This window comes from Strix uralensis, chromosome 6, assembly GCF_047716275.1.
Source record: "Strix uralensis isolate ZFMK-TIS-50842 chromosome 6, bStrUra1, whole genome shotgun sequence".
In the NCBI taxonomy this organism is placed as follows: Eukaryota; Metazoa; Chordata; class Aves; order Strigiformes; family Strigidae; genus Strix; species Strix uralensis.
The window spans coordinates 20163989-20183692 of NC_133977.1; the positions used below are offsets into that span (position 1 = coordinate 20163989).

General features: G+C 41.7%; 1 protein-coding gene and 1 long non-coding RNA gene across 15 annotated transcripts in view; one reads left to right on the plus strand and one right to left on the minus strand.

The window, feature by feature from the left end:
- Positions 1–19704, minus strand: part of AGPS (alkylglycerone phosphate synthase) — an 86108-nt gene that overhangs the window by 55471 nt on the left and 10933 nt on the right. The window contains exon 1 of one of the 14 annotated variants that reach the window (XM_074873103.1): positions 3480–3714. The exons of the other annotated variants lie outside the window; for them this stretch is intronic. Within the exon in view, the coding sequence (XP_074729204.1) occupies positions 3480–3673 (194 nt within the window). The 5' untranslated portion in view covers positions 3674–3714. Of the gene's footprint in view, positions 1–3479; positions 3715–19704 lie in introns of those variants that run through there. 14 annotated transcript variants of the gene reach the window in all.
- LOC141945249 (uncharacterized) lies at positions 9222–19649 on the plus strand. The gene is made up of 2 exons (XR_012629468.1): positions 9222–17089; positions 19340–19649. It is a non-coding gene; the product is annotated as an uncharacterized LOC141945249 (long non-coding RNA).

Here is a 19704-nt window from a genome sequence, read left to right on the forward strand (position 1 = left end):
AAACCCATAATAATTAAGAGACCCACAAGCTTCTCTTCATCCCACAGGAAAGAAGCTTCTCCACAAAGAGATAGGAAAATCAGGAAGTCCTGCCCTGCTTTCTCTTGCTCCGGGACAGAAAAATTTTAAGCCTACAAGCTACTGAGTCAACATTTAGTTACACTAAATCAATACTCCCTTTTAACAAGGACTAATTGTTTAGAATAAGTTATAATACAAGCTTTTATGGCAAGATTAACATCAGTGCATGCTCCACCTCCGAGGCACGCACTTTCTAGCATTCATAACGGTTTACTCTGGTACAATCGTGTTCCTGGAAGTTGTAGCACCTTACTGTTTTCAAAGCAGTACAAGTTGAACACTTTGCTTACTTAATCTTCAAAATAACTAAGTTTTTAACTCAAGTCTCACCAGCAAACTGAGCTTACTAATAACCCGTCTACAGAAGTCAACAGCATAACATAAGATTTGAGGAAAAAGTCATTTCAAGGAAGAGTTCTTTTCCAACTCAATTTTTTTAGGAAAGTTTTTCAGCATGTGCATCATCCTGTTAAGGCTTCAACACACATTGTATAACTATAATCCCCATCTTCCACTGTAACACTGAATTAAAATACAAAATTCAGGCCAGGAATGCCAACAAGAAATAGTATCTCCGCACTCTTATAGTACCTAAGGTTCCCCTCAAGAGGATACTCAGATGAGTATGGAGTTGCTTGTCTTTTTAGGGGACTTTTCCCATCTCAGTAACCATCATTTTAAAAATTAGGAAGCATATTACAATCTTTAAATACTTCAATTGACAAACACATTGTTTAGCCTTCAAAGGCATTTTTATATGGAAACAGGAACAGTTAGATGAGCACCCACAGACTCTCAGTCAATTCCACACACTCTCCTTCCTCCCCTCACTGGTGATGAGTGTCTGGCTAAGATCCTCAACAGTTTGGTCTTTGAACTATCAACAAGAAAGCCATGCTTCTGGCAGGTCACTGTCTAATGACTATTGGCTAAAATTTTCTGTGATCAGAGACATACACCTAAAGGACTACAAAGGGGTTTTTTTGGTTTGAGAAAGTCTTCTATTCTGCAGAAGAAATGCAACATGAGGCGAGTGCACCTAAATCTGGTACAACAGTGTCTGTAGCTCTGACACAATTTCAAACACCACAAGAAAGATACAACTGGCATAATGAATGAAAATTTTGCTTAAGGTACTTTTGGCTGCAGCTTTGCTAGGAAAAATTAAAGTAATAGTTCAAAAGAGGCAGAAAAGCTGAATCATCATACAGAAGACTGCAAGAAAAAAGCATCTGGGTTTGGATTGTCCTAATGTTGCTGATAAAAGCCATGCAGTATCACTGTACCCACCTATAGGTCAGTTATTTTTACCAGATTTTTCAATCAACCTTCTACGTCTCATTAATAGACCAACCAGCTCCAGATTAGCTTGAAGTCACTAGAACAGGACTCAGGTGTTCACCACTTGCCACCTCCAAAACAGTACAGGCAACAGAATTGTCTTTCTCCCCATCACTCACTTCAAAACCTGGGTATTATCCTCAAACACAAATTCTACCTAGATCCTCATATCCAAGCTATATTTAAGTATCAGAATTTTCACATGCAACATCTCAAATGTGTTTCAACCTAATCTCAGATGTTTAGAGGGAATCTTAAAACAGAGATACAGCTCCCTTTAAGGTTTCTTTTGTTTCTATACATACAAAAAGGCTGGGCTCTACGTTTATCAAGACAGTTGTACCTATGGTGTGAACCAAGCTTTCCAGCGGCTTCCTTATACCCACAGCAAAGTATCCAGCAACTGTACCATTTTGATTATAAACTCCTTGAAGCAACATAATTTTTATTCTTAATCCAGAACAAGTTATTCAGAGTAAAAAAAGCAATCCATTATGATCCTATAGCAAATCCTACTATGGGAGAGCAACGCCAATAACTTGTAGAAGTACAGTTGTTAAATTCACTATGCCTGTGTTTCCACAGAGAAAGAAGCTGCCCTTGGGTTATACACATCTTCACAAAAGCCTGTCTCTCCTGCTCTTCAAGGATGCAATGACTGGCTGTAGAAAATATGCAATAACCCATTTAAAATAAAGCCCTGAAAACTAGCTAAACTGGTATTTTTTTCAGAATCAGTGATTTCTTCCTAAATTCAAACCAAAGAGAAACTCAATATGGAAGGCAACAATTTTGGAATGACCCATCTCTCCCAGTGAGCTACGCTGTTTGACACGCTTCTGCAAAAGCATCAAATGCCCCTCAGCGAGAACTAAAGGCTTTCAAAGTTGTTAACATCTGACTACGTGCCCATGACATTTCAGTCCTCCCAAAGCAGGCAGGCTCAACTTGTGGCCCTGGGCCACAAACAGCCTGTTAGAATAATTCAGGCTGTCCCTTGCTCTCTTGCTGAGGGCAAACTATGGGCTGAATGGATTTTCCTCAAAGGAGCAGCAACTCTCTTATCCACTACTTGCCCTATCTGTCTCTTTACTGCCTCCATACACTAACATACTAGTCCCTGTATGCAGCTCGATGGAGGGCAGTAGGTCATCTATAACCTAAACCTTAAAAGCAAGCCAACACACATATAGAAAACCCACACCTGAGAAATGGGAAATCACAAAACAAATACAAGTCCACCCCAGCAAAAAAGTGGGCCTCATAATGATAAATTACATGAAACTATATCGTGGTATTACAATTGTAGCATTTAAAAGAATCTACTAAAAAGATAAATCCGAGAGCCAGTGAAACAGTTCTGTACTATATGATTTGACTATTTGTCTTTCCTTGGTCCCATATGACCTGAGATTCCTTACTACAAAATATGGTAAGAAACAGAAAAGGTAGTTAATATGCTTAAAACTATTCATTTCTAAGAAACTTGAGTTAGAGCCTAACAAACGGGTACATTTTCAGCAGCATTCATATACAGCGAAGGTTTCGTATGTCTGTGAACAGAGGAGGACTGACAGCCCATACACAACCCTCGCTTTCCACACGTGCTGCATTCTTCACTATAGCAACCTCAAAGCATTTTACAAACACTGAACCTCTTCTCCAGTTATTAAGGTGACTACGAACCACTTCCCATTTTAACACAATTCCACTTACTATAGAAACAAGGAAGAGGCTGAAGACCACCAGCAGTGAATCGTTCAGCACTTGACCCGCGTTCGGGCTGGCCCTCGCCCTCCTCCCCGCCGCTGCCTTCCCGACCCCTCCCAGCCCTGCTAGCCCCGCAGCTCCCCGCACAGCCCAGCGGGGCCTCCCCCGGGCCCCCTCAACCCACGTCCGGCCCCGGGCGGGAGCGAGACCGCCCTCCGCAGCACACGCTGCCCTAACCCCGACCCGCACCGACAGCCGAACGCTCCGGGAGACCGCCCAGCCCGGCACGGACCTCCCCGGCGCGGCCCGGGGCCCGCTGCCCCGCGGGGACCCCCGCCCGCACCCACCGCTTCCTCGGGATGGAGCCGGAGGCCGGCCCGGCGGAGCCCCCCTGCGCCTTGCAGGGGTTCGGGGAGAGCGCCTCCCGCCCCGGAGCCCGCGGCGAGCCCCGCAGGTGCCCGGAGATGATGCGCAGCCGCCGCCGGGCGGAGGACGGGGAGCCGCCGCCGCTTCCCGCTGCCTCCTCCGCCGCGGCCGCCATCGCGCTTCCGTGTTGTGCCGCTGATCGCCGCCGGGTGAGAGGTCGGGCGGGCGGAAGGCGCCTCCCGGCGCCCCCCTCATATGGGCCGTCCCGGCAGCACCGCCGCCGCGCGCCTCCCGCCCCGCCCCGCGGGCCCGGCCCCGCGCGGCTCTGTCCCCTCAGCGGCGGCGGAGGGCGTTGCTTCCAAGCCGAGGCCTGTTTCCGTAAGCAGTCGTGCAGCCCGCCAGAATAGCTGCCTGCCTCAGCACTTCAGGGCTTACGTGACGAAACAAGAGAGAAAAAAGACTTTATTGGAGATTTCTCACATCTCGTGCTATAATTACCGCCCCTTTAGATCTCTTGATCGCAAAGGTGCATGCTCTGTAAAGATGAGGATTGCCTAAGTTAATGATGAAATGCTAATTAATGGCAATAACATAGGTGGGTTACTTAAGAAATAGGTTGGTGAGGTGACAGATAATCCTACAGGAGTTACAGGTTTTATCATTTTTGTTGACAGGGACACAAGGCCCTGTTGAGTGGAGGGCTGCTGAGCCAGGTGCCTCCGCCTGCGCAGCCCGGCTGTGCCTCCCACCCCAGACATGGCTAGAAGAGAGGCTGCAGGCTGCCGGTGACCCACTCCCCCGTGTAAACCCACACCACAAAGTGATCGCTGACTGACTGGTGGGAATATATCCCCTTCTGTAGCCAGGGCAGCCATCGCTGGGCACAGAACTGTCAGTCCTGACCGTGTTTGAGCCCTGTGGGAACAGCTGGGAGTCACCCTGTAGCATCACTGAAAAGGGAGAAGAACTGGGATTTAAGGAGAGATCCTGATGTGATGGCAACCCCAGGTGCTGCCTGCTACTAGGAATTTACCTTCATGCACCAGAGTGCTGTGGTCAGGTTTGAATTTCCACTTGGGAAAAGATGCGGAAACTGGAAAGGTTTTAAAGGAGAACAGATGTGAAGAGGGTTTTTTTCATCAGAGAATGAAAAAAGGTTGAACAAACTGAGTCCGTTCAAGAAGCCTATGGAACATAGGCTATCAGTCTTCAAATATGTAAGACTGCTATGAAGTGAAAGGGAGCAAGCAATCTGCCTTTCATGTCCCAGCTATGTTGGTGAGAAGTAATGAGCTCAAACTGCAAGATACAACTTCAATATTAGCATTAGACTACTTTCTAATGGCAGCGAAAATGAAAAACTGTTGTAGTCTAAGCAGAGAGTGAAGTCAACTCCATTAGCGTTAAGAGCAGACAACTTACATCTATCAGAGATGATAGCATTATAAACAGTTCTGCTCAGGGCAAGGTGATGGGCTAGATGACCTACTCAGAGTAATTCCAACTTTTTCCCTGTGACATGAAATACCTCAGACAGTTGGAGCCTACTCAGGTGTCCCACGGGACCTACTTTCATGATCAGCTTTTGCAGTTGGATGGCACCGACCAGCTTTTTGGAAGTTTTGAAGTGGAATACTAATATCTTTGTGTGATTACTAATACTTTTGTAATGACATTTTGCCTGGCGTTGATTTGTTTGTTCATTCATTCCTCATACACCCCTATGCTTGTTATGTATATGAAATAAAAATCACATGAAAATTCATAAAACTCTTACCTTACCCTCTTTCAAATTTCTCTCAGGGAACCTATTTCTCCCATGATACTTCAACATGATACCTTTCCATCAGCTAAGCAACTAGCAGAAAGTTCTTCAGGGAGCAGCATCTAGCCAAAAGTTCTCCAGGGAGCAGTACATAGTACACAAGCAGTGAGACTGTGGTTCAGTTCCCTACTTCACATGCAATACTGGTGGCTCTTTGAGTCATAGCTCCCCATTTATAAACCAGGGATAACAGCATCTCCCTAGAGAGACTGATTTGAAGATAAATACACTAAGGACTGTGCGACAATACAGGATCAACCCCTATAAGACCTACCAATGAAAAGCAGTACATAAAAGCCGCCCAGGTATTATTATATTGGTTTTGCTTTTATTCTCACCGTTGTTAATTGATTTTATGCCCTTCGTGTACTTTGACTAGAAAATAGTCTGTAGTTTTCCTGGGGCAGGAATTGCACTAGTTGCAATGGGGTCTCAGCTTTAGGTTAGGTTTCTGGTATTACTGCAACATAAACAGCTGTTCCGGCAGTTTGATAGTTTGGTTATGGAGTTAAATTTCTCCCCTGTGAATAATTTGTATACTACTTTCTGGATTAACTCATGCATATCCACATTTAACTGTCTGCTGCTGTGGAGGCAGCCTGTAGGGAACAAACATGAGTCTCTTGACTGAGTTTCCATTCACATTGTTTACTGAAGTTCTGGATATAGCTGGGGGGACTTCAAGCCACAGTCATCTAAATCTTTCCACATTGCTGAACGCTGGCAAAGAGATACTGGAGTCATTGTAGTAGGCTTCAGATTTTTCTGGAATGTTTCTTTGTATCACAGTCACTTGTAAGGAACAATAATGAGCCCATTGCTCATTTATGTGATCGTAGTCATAGTGGTTCCCAGTAAAAAACTGAATTCACCTCCTATCTGATAAGCAGTATTTGTCACCACCTCAGAACTCAATTCTCCAAAAAGTTCCCAATTAATTGTCAAATGTGTGTGTGGCTGGAGATTTAATGCGGTGGTAGAGGCATGGTGGTAGGGTTTGGAAACCAGTGAGAGCCCTTGTCTTAGGCAGAGCAAAGGTATAGCTAAGTGACACCTCGTTTTTGTGCAAGAAGGGTCTTTGTTTACAGTAAGAATGCTGAGTTCCTGCCAGTGCTCTGCACACAACCCTCAGCTCCCCTTGGAAGGTTGGCAATCTTCATAAAAAGAAGCAGTAACATAATGTACTGGCAAATCGTGAGGTCTCTGTTTCTCATCGTTTGCCTGAAGTGAACCACTGGCATATTTTCAATAAATATGTCTAATTGATTCATGTAAAGTCTATCTGATAAGTAGAAGTGCTGAAAAGAAAACTTAGGAAATGCAACAATTTTGAAAGTAGCATGGTTGTGACACCAAAGAAACTGATTTTGGTAAAAATACCAGCAGATCTACAATGTGGTAGTTTGAAGTATGCTGATCGTTGCTGAGCCAAAGCGGCAGCACTCACGGTTCCATGAGCTGTCCTTCCCACCTACCTGAGTGCATCTGCAAGCATCACTGAGATGCCAGCTCAATGTAACACTCCTCATGTCATCAAAGACCTGCATTTCCAGAATTCTGCACATTGGCATTTTCAAGAAACATAGCTTTAAAGAGAGTTTACAATGTAATACATAAAGTAGCCAAAATACTCCAAATTTTCAGAGAGGTCTTCATAACATGGTGTCTCAGAGCTCTATTACCCAGTAATCCCGTGGGAAAGCACCGAGGGAACATGCTGGTAAGGACAAAGGCTACAATCTTGTGCAACCCATACACAGACTGTGAAAAGACAAGACTCTTCTGATAACTTTTCTTGCCTTGAATGAAGTTCTTCAACAGATTGTTGAAAATCGCCTAATGTAGCATGAGGGCCATTGAGATGTAGGTATCAGATGTGGAAAATTAATTGATGGGATACACATCCAGCCTTAGAAGCTTCAGCAACTTTTAGGCTGCTGAAATAGCAACTGTACACATATCTAGAAGAGAAGGTAGAGTACTGTATTCAACTTAAAACTGTAAGAAGAATTTTGAAAAATTTCAAAGTTTTATTGAAACCTGAAAAAGTTCCTGGTCCCAGCTGAAACCAGCAGGAATTGCCAGTGCTGTAGTAAATGCCTGTGCTGTTCCTTTACTGACTAAATATCAGGAAAAGGTTGTGGGATTTTTAATTTATTTTTCACTTTTAAAGTATCACAGCTTTGAGTTATGAGATAATTCTTAATTCACCTCACTGCTTCTGAGGGCAATAGAATAACATTGTCATAACAGTAGCCAATGTGAAAATGAACGTAAAGAATCCTTTGCTTTCTAGAAAGATGGGAAAACAGAAACTGATTTTTTTCAAGAGTCTTCATTTCATAGCAGTACTTGCAAGGTCAGAACAGAAGAAAACGCCTACTTGAATAAGGTGTGGTTTAGATGTTCTTGCTTTCTCCAGTGCAACTACTATTCAGATGTGATTGACACTAATATATTAGAACACTTTTTTGTTCTGTACCCCTGTATAAAAATTCACCACCTACAGAAGAGGTGGGGTTTTGGCTCCCCTAGGTACAGGATGGGTGTGGGACACCACAGCTGAATCATGGGCTCAGAAGAAGCTGATGAGGCAATAAAAGGGGGAAAAGGACATAAGCCCTTGAGACCACCTCTGGATTAGTCATTTTTTCACCAGAGAAAAAAAAGAAGAAGAAAGTTTACACCCATTCATTAAGATGTCATTCAACACCAAGTAATTCATGCTCTGGGAGGAGTTTTGTTGATATTTGAATGGGCTAAGAAGTTTTCCTGAAAGGAACCAATTTGTCTAAGACCTACTTAGGCTTTGTGCCATTTTTATAGATTCAGCAGAGACCCTGGGGGACAGGCACTGCATCCATCCATGCACCACCACTTTATGGCATTATGAGGCTCAGCTTGCAGGCCTCAGTGCCACAGAACAAGAAAGGCCCAGGTCTCGGAGCTTACCGTTAGGGAGAAGCCTGCAGGACCTCAAGCCACTGGCAAGGATCAGCCTGGATTTGGAAAGGTTACACAAGCATAGGAGGAACTGAAACTAGGAAAAAGGTGATAAAAGCCTGTAGAGCATGGGCTGTGAATGAAACCTCCTATCTAGAGACCTCCAATGAGAAGTTGACCTTTTTTATATGGCATAGGTTAGTGGGCAGCATGTTCTCTCTTTAAACATACAGAAAATACAGATGCTTTTGTATACAGTGGTCAACTCTTTCCTGGTAAAGGGAGAAAGCATCAAAGATGATCACCTGTTTCAGCTTTCAGTCAACAAGATGATCTGAACAGCTTAAGAAATGCTAGACCCTAGTCTGTATCGGAACAAGAGCTGATCACTGAGAAGCAAGTGCTAAATCCTTGTCCATAATATATTAAAAAATGCATATCGACTCCTCTGTGTAACTGCTGTGACTTCACTAAGCCTTCCACTGGTGCCCCAAGGCAGAGTTATTAGTAATATATTATCTACATACTAGTGATAACTCCAGATCTGACTTTTCTGTATATCACATTTTGCATGAAAGAAAAATACTTGCTAAATTGTTAGCTGTATGCACAGATGCGTTTGTGCATCAATCAGTTCAAGGTTGGCCTTTGAAAACTGAGTAAGACACATATTCCTTTGTTTCTTCTGTTTACTTCTGGTAGTAAAACCAGTTAAATTCTATCCCTGGTAGCAGTAGTGGCAGATATGTTTATCAATGTACATGCTTCACAGGTTCCCAGTAAACTCATTTCACTTTCTTCATCCTACTGTAATGACAGTCCTGCTGCATCCAAATAACTGAAGGGAAGAAAGCTTCCCAGAAAACTCTGTGTAGAGATGTATAGCCCTGCCCAGTTTCAACTCTTCCGCAATGTATGGCAAAAGCCTGTCAAGAGAAAAAGTTTTCATATTTATTTATTGAGGCAATTCAGTAAAACCAAACATAGTTCCCATACATGGCTTCCCACAGTTTTGCTGGTGAAAGTAAGCATAATTTGACGTTTACAGACAATTAGCTTTCAAGGTGTGTATCCTAAAGGAGCTCAAGTGTGGTCTGCACACTCTTCCTCTCCTCCTCCTTTTGTAAGAGAGATGTCAATTAAAGTGAAATGTAACTGCCCAGCATGACAAGGGAGCTTCTGTAGAAGCTATTTGCCTCTACACTTGCCTGGTTGTTGCAACTCCAGTACACCTGCATTTTGTCTTGGTGACTTAATCTCATAACTATTCTCGGTTCTCTTTATTTACTTTCAGAACGTCCATTTTTCATTCCAGCTTTATGCCCTCCTGTGGAAGAGTCTGGCAGGAAGTGTTGCAACTCTGAAAATCCCCTTCTGAGAAGGAACATTGCCTTTTTCAGCCATTTATTAATTTCTCCTGAATAGAGTTGGTAGTTTCGTTTTAAGACATTTAATTCATCTAATTATGATACTCTCCTCATTTGGATAGTTATGTATGTTTGGAAAGGAAAGATATCCTTCTATATTTTCCCAAAATATATTGTTCTACTGTCAGCAGACAGTAGAGAAATGTTCCATGGGGAATTAAGGCAGGAAAAGCTGTATGTAGTAAACACTAATCATGTTCAACAATTTGTCCTGATAATCCTATATCCTAGTGCTCTCCTGTCCCCTGTGCTCTAATGCATATGGAGTGTGAGATCAACTCAGGATACTGCTAGGATTTCTATGTACATCCGACCCTCTGGGGAGATACTGGAAGCTAGATTGTATTGCAGCATTTTGTTAAATAATCCTTTCTAAGTATATAGTTTGATGCACTAAAATTCTTGCACTAAAATTCTCCCAATCTGCTGCAACTTCTCAGAATTTAGAGGAGGAAGAAGAAATTACTTAATAACGGCATTTGCTTGATTCTGTATTTCCCTTGCTTATGTTCCTATACATATCATTGGTTCTAATAACCATTGTTTTATTCCTAAGGGTATATAATATATAAACTGTGTCATGGAAGAGAATGTTGCTTGGGTTTTAATTAGAAACTCAGTCCCTGTCTATCCATATGAGAAGATTGTAGGTATGACAGCTCTACAACTTCTGGGTGAGAAATAGCATCTCAGAAGGAGGAGAAATACAAGGGTACGGAGAGGGCTGATTGTGCTTGAACGCAGTTTAAGTCTGTTGGATTTTTACTTGCTTAATTAAAATATGAAATGCTGATGAAAAGCCTAGTGTATTTGTGCAGTTCTTGACTGAATCTTGCTACAAGATTCTTTACTGCTGGAAAATGGATGTTTATCAGATAACTTAGCAGAAATCTTTGACATAATGCAGTTAAAGCTGTAACACTTAACTGTTGTGGCCAACTCAAAACAACCCCTTCCTAGATCAGATAGCACAGCAGCTGAACAAACAAATCAGCTATTACAAATCCTTCCTCAGAGTTTAATGAGAAGGAACAATTTCTTCTAGTGTCTATTACATTTTAAGACAATTACCTGAATATGCTCTAGGGAATACCAAGGTATGCAACATCAGACACACAATTAAGCAATGTAATTGCGTAAACACCGTATTCAGGACAGGCAGAGTGTTTGAATAGACCGTGCAAAAGCTAATCCCAAATGGAAGCTGACAAATAATCATGTGACTCTTTAAAGTGAACAAAATGCTCTTTAAATGTGAGTTGTATTTGACTGAAGTGTTTGATTCTACTTTTAGGGTTCCCTTTGCATAGTGCCATTGTTTTGGTCACTTTTCACACAGAACAATTTTTTTTTTTCCTTTGCTAAAAACAATAGGTTTTTCCATGATCTGGAGGGAACTAGATGTCAAAACAGAATGAAACATCTACAGCTTAAATTAAAACTGTTAACACCATCTGAATTATATTACCCTCATATGATCTTATATTACTCCATAATTATCTCCCACACAATAGTACAATTGTCCTGTAAAGGTAGCTACTAACAGAAAGTTAAGCTTATATAACTAATAAGAGAGAATTTTATTAAATCTGAATTTCCCAGTGCATGATAGATGCTTTGTGAAAATGGTAGGCAGAATACAACTACCCTGAAGCCTCTGCATTTGTTCTGATAGGCATGTAGGCACCCATATCCTTTTATAATTCACATCCAGTGTCTTTTAACACACAGCTAAGAGAGAATACTATCCCTGCCGTTCAGGTCGTGGGGTAAGCTGTGTCCTTATTGAAACAGCCACCATTCTTCTGATCCACAGTACTTGTATCTTTGTTTAGCACTCGGTGAGGTTCACTTCCCTCTTAGTCTGTTCCCCCAAAGTTTCCTGCAATGCTCTATTATTCCTTCTAGTTTGGCCCAGCTTTCCTCTGCATTGCCAACTCAGAGGTGCCTTCTAACAAATCAAAGATGTTTTCCTCTGTATGTGCTAACTAGGTATAGGGGAATAATACAATTCACCTTCATTTTTAGAGACATGCTTCAGGATCGTAAGTTTAGAAAGACATTCAAGAATACATGCAAAGATGATGAGAATAGATAAGAGTCGGGTAGAGTGTAGACAGAAACTGGTGGTGGTACTAAGCATCTAATGGTCTCTCTTCACATACTGTGCCAAGAGGGGATCAAGCACCCTAAGCAATTATGCAGCAAGATAGTGGAGGCAAACTGAACATCCAGCAATGGCTTTTTATGTGCTTGTGCCACAGAAAGCTTAGCAGGAGACTGCCAGTGCCATGAGCACAAGATCTTCTGTGTCTTTATACCAGGTTTCTTTTCTACCTCTGCTGTTCCCAGAGGAATGGAGTAACGGGAAAGGAGAATTGCAGTCACCAGAAGAGGAACCGGAGGCACAGAGCTGTGAACAGGGAACTTAATCACAGGCTGGTGAGCGCCATCCACCACATGGTGTTCCACTCATGGCTAACCACAGCAGAAAGGGAGTGAGTTCCTGGTTCCCATTCAGCTACATTATCATTATGTCAATACTATGGCATTTGCGTTTGGTTTGAGTGGAAGCATGCAGCTCCCACACCTCATTTGCATTCTCCTTTTCCTGGACCTTGGTCTAAGCTCTTCAGTTTTGCCCCATATGAGAAACAAAAGGCAGAAGGAGGAGACAGGCTGAAGTAATAATAATGAGATCAAGTAGTAAATCAAGGAAGTTTGAACAAATGTAGCTAATGCTGTCATTCTGTGAAACAAATGTTGATTCGACTATAACTTAGGCTGAACAGAATATTTGTACGAGTAAAAGCAACATTTCTGCTCAGATGCAAATCTGTTGCTGTTTTTAAAATACAGTTTTAACATCAGAGATGCTAGTAAAAAGAGATGATTTTCAGGATTTTGCAAATTACAGCACAGTATATTAAGAGGAATGAGTGGCAATTTATCTGAATATGCAAGGCTATAAACTGGTGCAGTTCAGCAGCTGCTCCACAGGCAGCTAAACTGTCTTTGTGATGAGAGCGAGAGCCTCCTGGAGAAGGGTAGAGTGGACAGTCATGGGTAGGAACCGTTAAAAAGCATCATTACCTATAAGTAAGCAAACACTGCTAGAGCAGACTGAATCATGAGAGTCACTAGCAGGCAGCCTGGCAAACTGTCTCCACTTCTGGAATTATTGGGTATTTGTTGATTTTAACTTTTTAAAATTTTGTTTCCTTCCTGATGATGATGTGATTTGAATTAATCTGCATATTTGATTATTGTACTGTAGAAGTCTAATTAAGTATATAAAATCAAATAGCTTCAGCTCATCCTGCAGAATTTGAACCAGCAGGACACCTTAAATGCTCCTGCTGCTGCTGCCTTGCCAGACCTGAGGACTCCAGTCTCAGGCACTGTCAAGCCAACGCTGTTCACCAGTGCTTTGTTTCAACAGAGAAATGTGGTGCATACAAGGGATAACAAAGGCAGCTCCTTTTTTGAAGAACACAAAATAGATTAAGCTGGTCTCAGCTGAAAAGGATGCCATCAATTTAGACAGCAGCCTGCTCTTTCAGCTGAAAACATGGGAAATGGAGCAGCACAAATGGGTGAACTGCTTGATTCTCCAAAATATTTGTGAGATAATTAATCTCTACTGCTTTCTTTGTTTGATAGGGGACCAGCTTACTGCTCCATTACATGCAGTGATATTGCTGAAGAAGGTAGGCATTTTCAAATGAAGACAAAACCAGAATTTATTTTCTCTTTAACACAACATTCTTTGTGTGTTGAGAAGTTAAAAAAACAAACTGTCCTTGTGTTCACGGCTCCTCAGCACTGCAGCACTGGAAGTTTAGGGGCAAAGGAACAGTTGTAAAACAGAAAGTAGGGGCAAAGAAAGCAGTGCCAAACTTTAAGGAAGAAAGTACTACTGTAAATATACCTAATGACTAGGCATAAAAAGAAGTACTGAGTGTTTCCTCATGCTCTTGTGAACTGAAAGCAGCTTGGTGAGAAACCTCAGGGCAATCATTCCCAAGCTTGCTGGAACAGCAAGACTCTAGGATAATAGTGTTGGCTCCCCTGCTAGAGCACTCCCTCCTGGCCAATGTATGGATTAGTTTTAAGAGGGCAGTTAAGGATAATAGTACAACCTTGTGACTGAAGGAAGAATAAAACCATGATAATAATTCAGCAGAGGGAGAGTTAGAAAATTGAGACATTTATCAGGACAATTGTCTTGCTGTGAGAATAGTAGTAGTTACCCTGAACATCTTGGTACAAAGTAGCTTGGGCCAAGAACATTAAAACTGCCTTACCCCTATTTAAATACCAAATTTCAGTTGGAATGGAGAGGGTGAGACTTCTGGTACACAGGGACACAAGACAGATCTGAAATGCCTGTTCTTCAGTCCCTAATTTGAGTTTTTCTTCCATGTTTGAATTTTTCCTTAAATGGCTAAAGATCATTTCTCTATTATTCTTCCAATAAGGTGTTTAAATTCCTCATTTACTGCTCAGGACATCATTCAGACTCTCCAACTATCAGAGCAGAAAACACTGCTTTTGGATATTCAGTGGAGGGTTCTCTGCTCGTGAAGCAGAAATGCAGAGACACAGCATATTCCTTCTACAGAAAGCTTTTTAGCAATTATTTGGTAGTCAACTGAAGTGTGTATTTGTTTATCAGCAAAGTATTTTCTAAACACTTTTGTTATAGTGTCTAAATATATTTTATTGTAGCTTCTAACCAGTTTCTAAACACCATTAAAAAATTAAAAAGGAAAAATTATTTGCCTCAGATTTCTTTTCCTGGTGGTACCATGTATCCCAGAATTGCCGAGCAATCCTACCTTCTGTAGCTTTTACTTGACTTGTTGGCTGTGTTAAAACAGGCAGACTTGGTCCTTATGCCTTCTCAATGTTACTTGAGATTTCAGTCAGTTATGTTTTCACTGGATTTAATAGAAAAGCTTCCCAATTTTTTTTTCCCCCTGTCAACCCTTCATTTTTCCCCTCCATCTTACCACGTACACTGCCCCAGGACTCTTTAAAATGTACTAAATGTTGGAGCAAGACTCCAGAGTCAGCAGCCCCTGCGCACAAGCATCTCCCAGACTTCTGGAGTGCTGAACTGTGATGAGCTGATTCAAATCAGCGCCTCTGTGTTGAGCTTTTGATGCAGTGTCCTCAGCCCTGCAAACCCCTGCAGGTAGTCCCAGCAGAGGCCAGACAGAACAGGCAGTGGGTCCTGGAGTCCTAGCTGGCACAGACATCTCCACATGTGCTGGAACGCAGAGGCTGAAGCTGTACCCCAAAATCTGGTGACATCTTTTCATTTGTCCTACCACATCTGGCGACAGCAAGAATCTTACGTAGACAGCATCTCTATGTGAAAGCCATTTAAAATTGCACAATACTGAGTTCTGATCTAAGGAGATCTGGTAAGCTGAGCAGGGTGGTTTAACGAGACATTTTCCAATCAGACACAGCCTAAACGTGTCATTGGCAAAGGACTGGGGTGTGCTATTTGTGACCTTTGCTTCCAAATGCACCAAAGCACAGCTTTCCTTTTACCCAGCAGATGGCCAACTGCTCTTGGTAACAGAAAATAAACCTAAGCAAAGGCTTTCTCACTAACATTTATAGCCCTGCAGATGGACACTTTAAAGGAAAGGCAGCTTTGTTAAAACATAAACCAAAAACCTATGATAACTTTAAATTCAGGGCCTGATTATTTTGTGCTCTGCTGTGGATCTCTTTTCTTCACTTCTTTACTACTTCCTCGAGTAGTAAAATACATGCAAGGCCTCTGGGAAGTGTAGCGTGTGCTCCAGGGATGTGTGGTGCTTTACTTCTACTAGGAGTGCAAAAGGCTGCAGTAACAGAAACAGTAGGCTTTGTATCCCTGGAAAAGCTTAGAAATATTAAGCTTAATTACAGGAGAAAATACAAATAAATGCTTTGAAGTTTTGTCCAATTAAACTTATCCGCCATTCCTGGATCTTGTTCTTTCTCTGAAAGTTCATTGCTGTTCCCAAGGGCACTGCAGGTTTAGCTGGCCCCAGCTGCACCCAGGAGTAGCAATTCTGCCTAATTCCTCTGACTTCAGGTGGTCGGAGGGTGCTCCCAGATGGAAACATGAAAGTCTAAACTTGAGGATTCAGGATTAACCCAGCAGCTCAGACATGGTACTGCAACATACAGTTATTCATCTGGAGGGGACAGGTTCAACTCACACGTTTGGAATTATCCCTAATGTTTTGTCTCCCACCATTAACTTTTAGACTGTAGGTAGTTACCAGCATGGGCAGGCTGATGGACAGTCATCTTCTAGCATCAGTAAAGGTCTTGCAATGGCAAAATGAACTAGCTAATGGAAAATAAACTAGGAATGGAAACAACAAACTTTCATCCACTGCTAGGACATTATGCAGTCTAACGCAGTATGGCAACCATAGGCTCAAAAAGCTCAAAAGGTGGAGCATAGGGTGCTTGAGAGGCTTAGACTGACCAGTCATGGGCTTTGTCAGCCTACATCTCTAGGAACTGAGGACACAGTAGACGTCAGTTCTCCTCCCAGACCTGCTCTGTTTGCAGTTTTCCCTCTTCTGCTTTTCCCATAACTGTTACAGCCAGTGCTATTCAGTCACCAGGGCAGTATATGTACACCCCATCAGAGATTACTGTAGTACAGAGATTACAGAAAACAGCTTCCTGCTTTATTTGATATAATTTCTAGCACAATTTGAGTTACTGTTTTATTATTCCTCATATGTAGCTAATTAGCTTTTTCTGTCTGACAAATCTCTCAGATGGCAACATAGCAAAGAATATAAATCAAGGAAGTATGACTATGCTAGAAAACCAGCAGGAATCTTACAGGCAGATAAAGCAAATAAGATAGCATCAACAATCTTAGCAAAACATTCCAGATTTTGAAATGACAAAGTCCTTTTCAATAAGCTTTTTGCATTACTTAAACACTGACTGCAATGTGTTGTGCAAACAGTTTTAACGTTCTCCTCTTACTGAAACAGGAGGTTATGCAACCAGACCGCAATACACACATTGCCTTTTGAAGACAAGTTTAAAAAGCAGTAAAGGATTGTAACAGTATCATTACAGGAGCAAAAGCTCTTTTGGATCATTCTAACTGCTCATTTCACAAGAGAGGGAAGGTTGTGATATATTACACACGTAAGCCATAAAAAGTAACCTTGAGAGACAGAAGCACTGCCTGCACCAGTCAATAATGGGTGCCACAAGCATTTGCCTTTCAGAGGTGGCAAATAATACTGTAAGTTCATATACAAAGTATGTGCAAATGAGCTAAGAGATGCCAAACAGGTGGAATGAAAGGTTTCTGGCATGGAAAGCAACTAACCTGAGGGGAACTTCTGAGCAAGTAAGGCCAAGTGTGCTTCTCTCCCGTGCTAATGTTCTCTGCCATTCTGCCCTTCTACCTTGGCATCTGTTACCTTGATATGCTTCTGCTATTTCCTGCCCTGCCCCAGGTGTCTCTAAGCTTAGTATTTGATTTTTGGCACCCTTTTCCCTATCTGGCTTATGCTTGTTTCAGGCAACAGCAGCTGCATGGAATAAATCCTTTGGGTTTTATAGAGCCATTGTTCAAAGCTGTGTTTAAGAGTGCTCCTACATGTTTGCAATAGTAAACAACTATAGAAAGAAGCTGGAATTAATAAAAACATAAAAAGGCAGAGCTAAATACTGTTATACAGTGAAAACAATTAGAAGTATCCACATACAAAAAGACTTCTTTGATTAGTACTTTATGAAGGAATTATCATTTTTAGAGGAAGAGCATGCAGTATTTATTTCATCCACCAAGATGTGTCATTGGGTTTGTGTTTTGAATCCAGTTTTGAATAAACACCATGGGGCAGAGATGTTAGATTCACTTTCTTAATTTTGTAAGTAAATGTAACTTTAGGTCCTCTTTCAACCAAGGGACCAGTATTCTGGTGCATCCTGAAACAGCCTCAGGGATGATTTAGCTATGTTCGGACTACAGTTATTCCAAATGGAGAGAGATTCCAGCTAAAAATAAAAGTCTTCCCTCTTTTCTATCATACCCCCTTTTTGCAGAAGAGAAGCGTTTGGCATACAACTCCTCTGGCAACTCCACACCTGCTCACAGGCTGCCTTGCAATAGAGCTATTCCTTGGAGTCCGTATTGGACCTTATTGCTGGAAAAAGAGAATGGCTTGGTTCTAGCAGAATTTTCTCTGTAGGTTGTTTTTTTTTTTTTTTTACTGGGTTACCCACAAATCACTAATTAAAAGAAATGGATCCTTAGAACAAATTAATTCAGATTTACCGGTGAGACTTGACTATTTTACATTTTACAAGAAAGAACATTACAGTAAACATCTTTTGATAAGCTTGCATGCTCCACTCATATAGCCAAGTCCTATCTTGTGAAAAGCTGTGTATGTACAGTGTGCATTTTTATATTATCTAGAACTTCAGAACACAAGATGGCAGTGTACATTGTAGTGATTTCAGGCTTCCAGCTGCCTCTGCTACTCAAACAGAGCATATAACATTTTATTCAGTCCTATATTAATCTGATCATGTACTTGTATTAGAAATAAACCTAAAAGTATTTGTCAACAGCTGAAACAAATGCAATTTGCCAATAAATGAATATTGCATGAACAAGTGTTAGGTAAAGCTTAATTCAAGATTTTATCGTACATAACAACACTCTGGAGACATTAAAAGCCTCTTATGGAACTCCTCAATTGCAATAACAAGAGGGTATCCCTTTATAAAGGAATGGAAGTTGGCTCAGGCGTAAGAGCTTCAGAGTAAAATTGGCTGCTGGGGAAAAGCACATAAGAGAGCTGGCAGCCTCTTATGTGAAAAGCTCAGGGCTCTCGGAGGAGTAGTGCAGACCACTGAAGTGGAACAGGCTGAACAGTATCTAAAATTGAACAGGTGCCTTTCCATGAAAAAAAACCAACAAAGCAGACAACTATTTGGCATGACAATTCAGAGAAAAAAATTCCCACTGAGACCATCAAATTAGAGGATAGGTTTCTGGCTGAGGACAAAATTGCTCGAAGAGCTTCAAGGAGTCGGACCTTTCTGTGCGTAACTTCAGAGAAACCTCCTTCAGAGTCTCTCTGGGTACCAGTGAGCAAAGAGAACTGCAGTAACAAACTTTGTAGGCAGCTAACCCCCAGTCTCTTTTCTTGGGTTGAACTGAATATTGGAATTATTAGGTGTAGCTAAAAAGTTGTCTTGGCTGCCCTTCTGAGCTGAACGCATAGTATTTGGTTATGCAAACATGGCCTTATTAGAAAGGCCTGCTACACAGTAAAAAAAGCCCTAAGAAAAATAATAATACTTCAGAGTGTAAAATAATCCTGGAAAACATTATCCCTGTGGGATGTGTAACACTGACAAAGTTCTAGGCAGTCCTGCCTTCTCCCTGGGGGATGTTCAGGTGATATTGCCTGCCTGCACCTGAACTTGTGGCACGAACACAGAAGATCAAAACTCAGCACCAAGGTTCATCATTTCTGGATACAGCTCTTAATTTAACATAGTTATGTGAAATTAAATCATGAAAATATATGTATTTCTCTCAGACAGGTGTGATATAACTATTTTCTATTCTTCTCTCCAGAATGGGAATATTTGTCATTGCACTAAGAAACGGAGAACCTCACAGCAGTGTGAGTGGAGCACGGCATACAGAACTTGACCAGCGTTTTTGATAGAAGGTGAAATTGGGAATGCTGGTCCCTGAGTCTACTTTTCTTGTTGTCATTAACCACGTGTAAAAATATCACTCTGTTCCCAATCCGTCAGTCACGGTCGCTCCAATGAAAAGTTGTGAGATTTTTCATGGTGGTCCACTCCTGTCATTACAATTGAATCAATTGCTGCTTGTATTGCCTTATGTTCCCACGCATAAATCACTGACTTTATTCCAAGACTTTTTTTCCCTCTCTCTTTCTGAGTTTGCATAAGATTGAATTTGGCATTGAC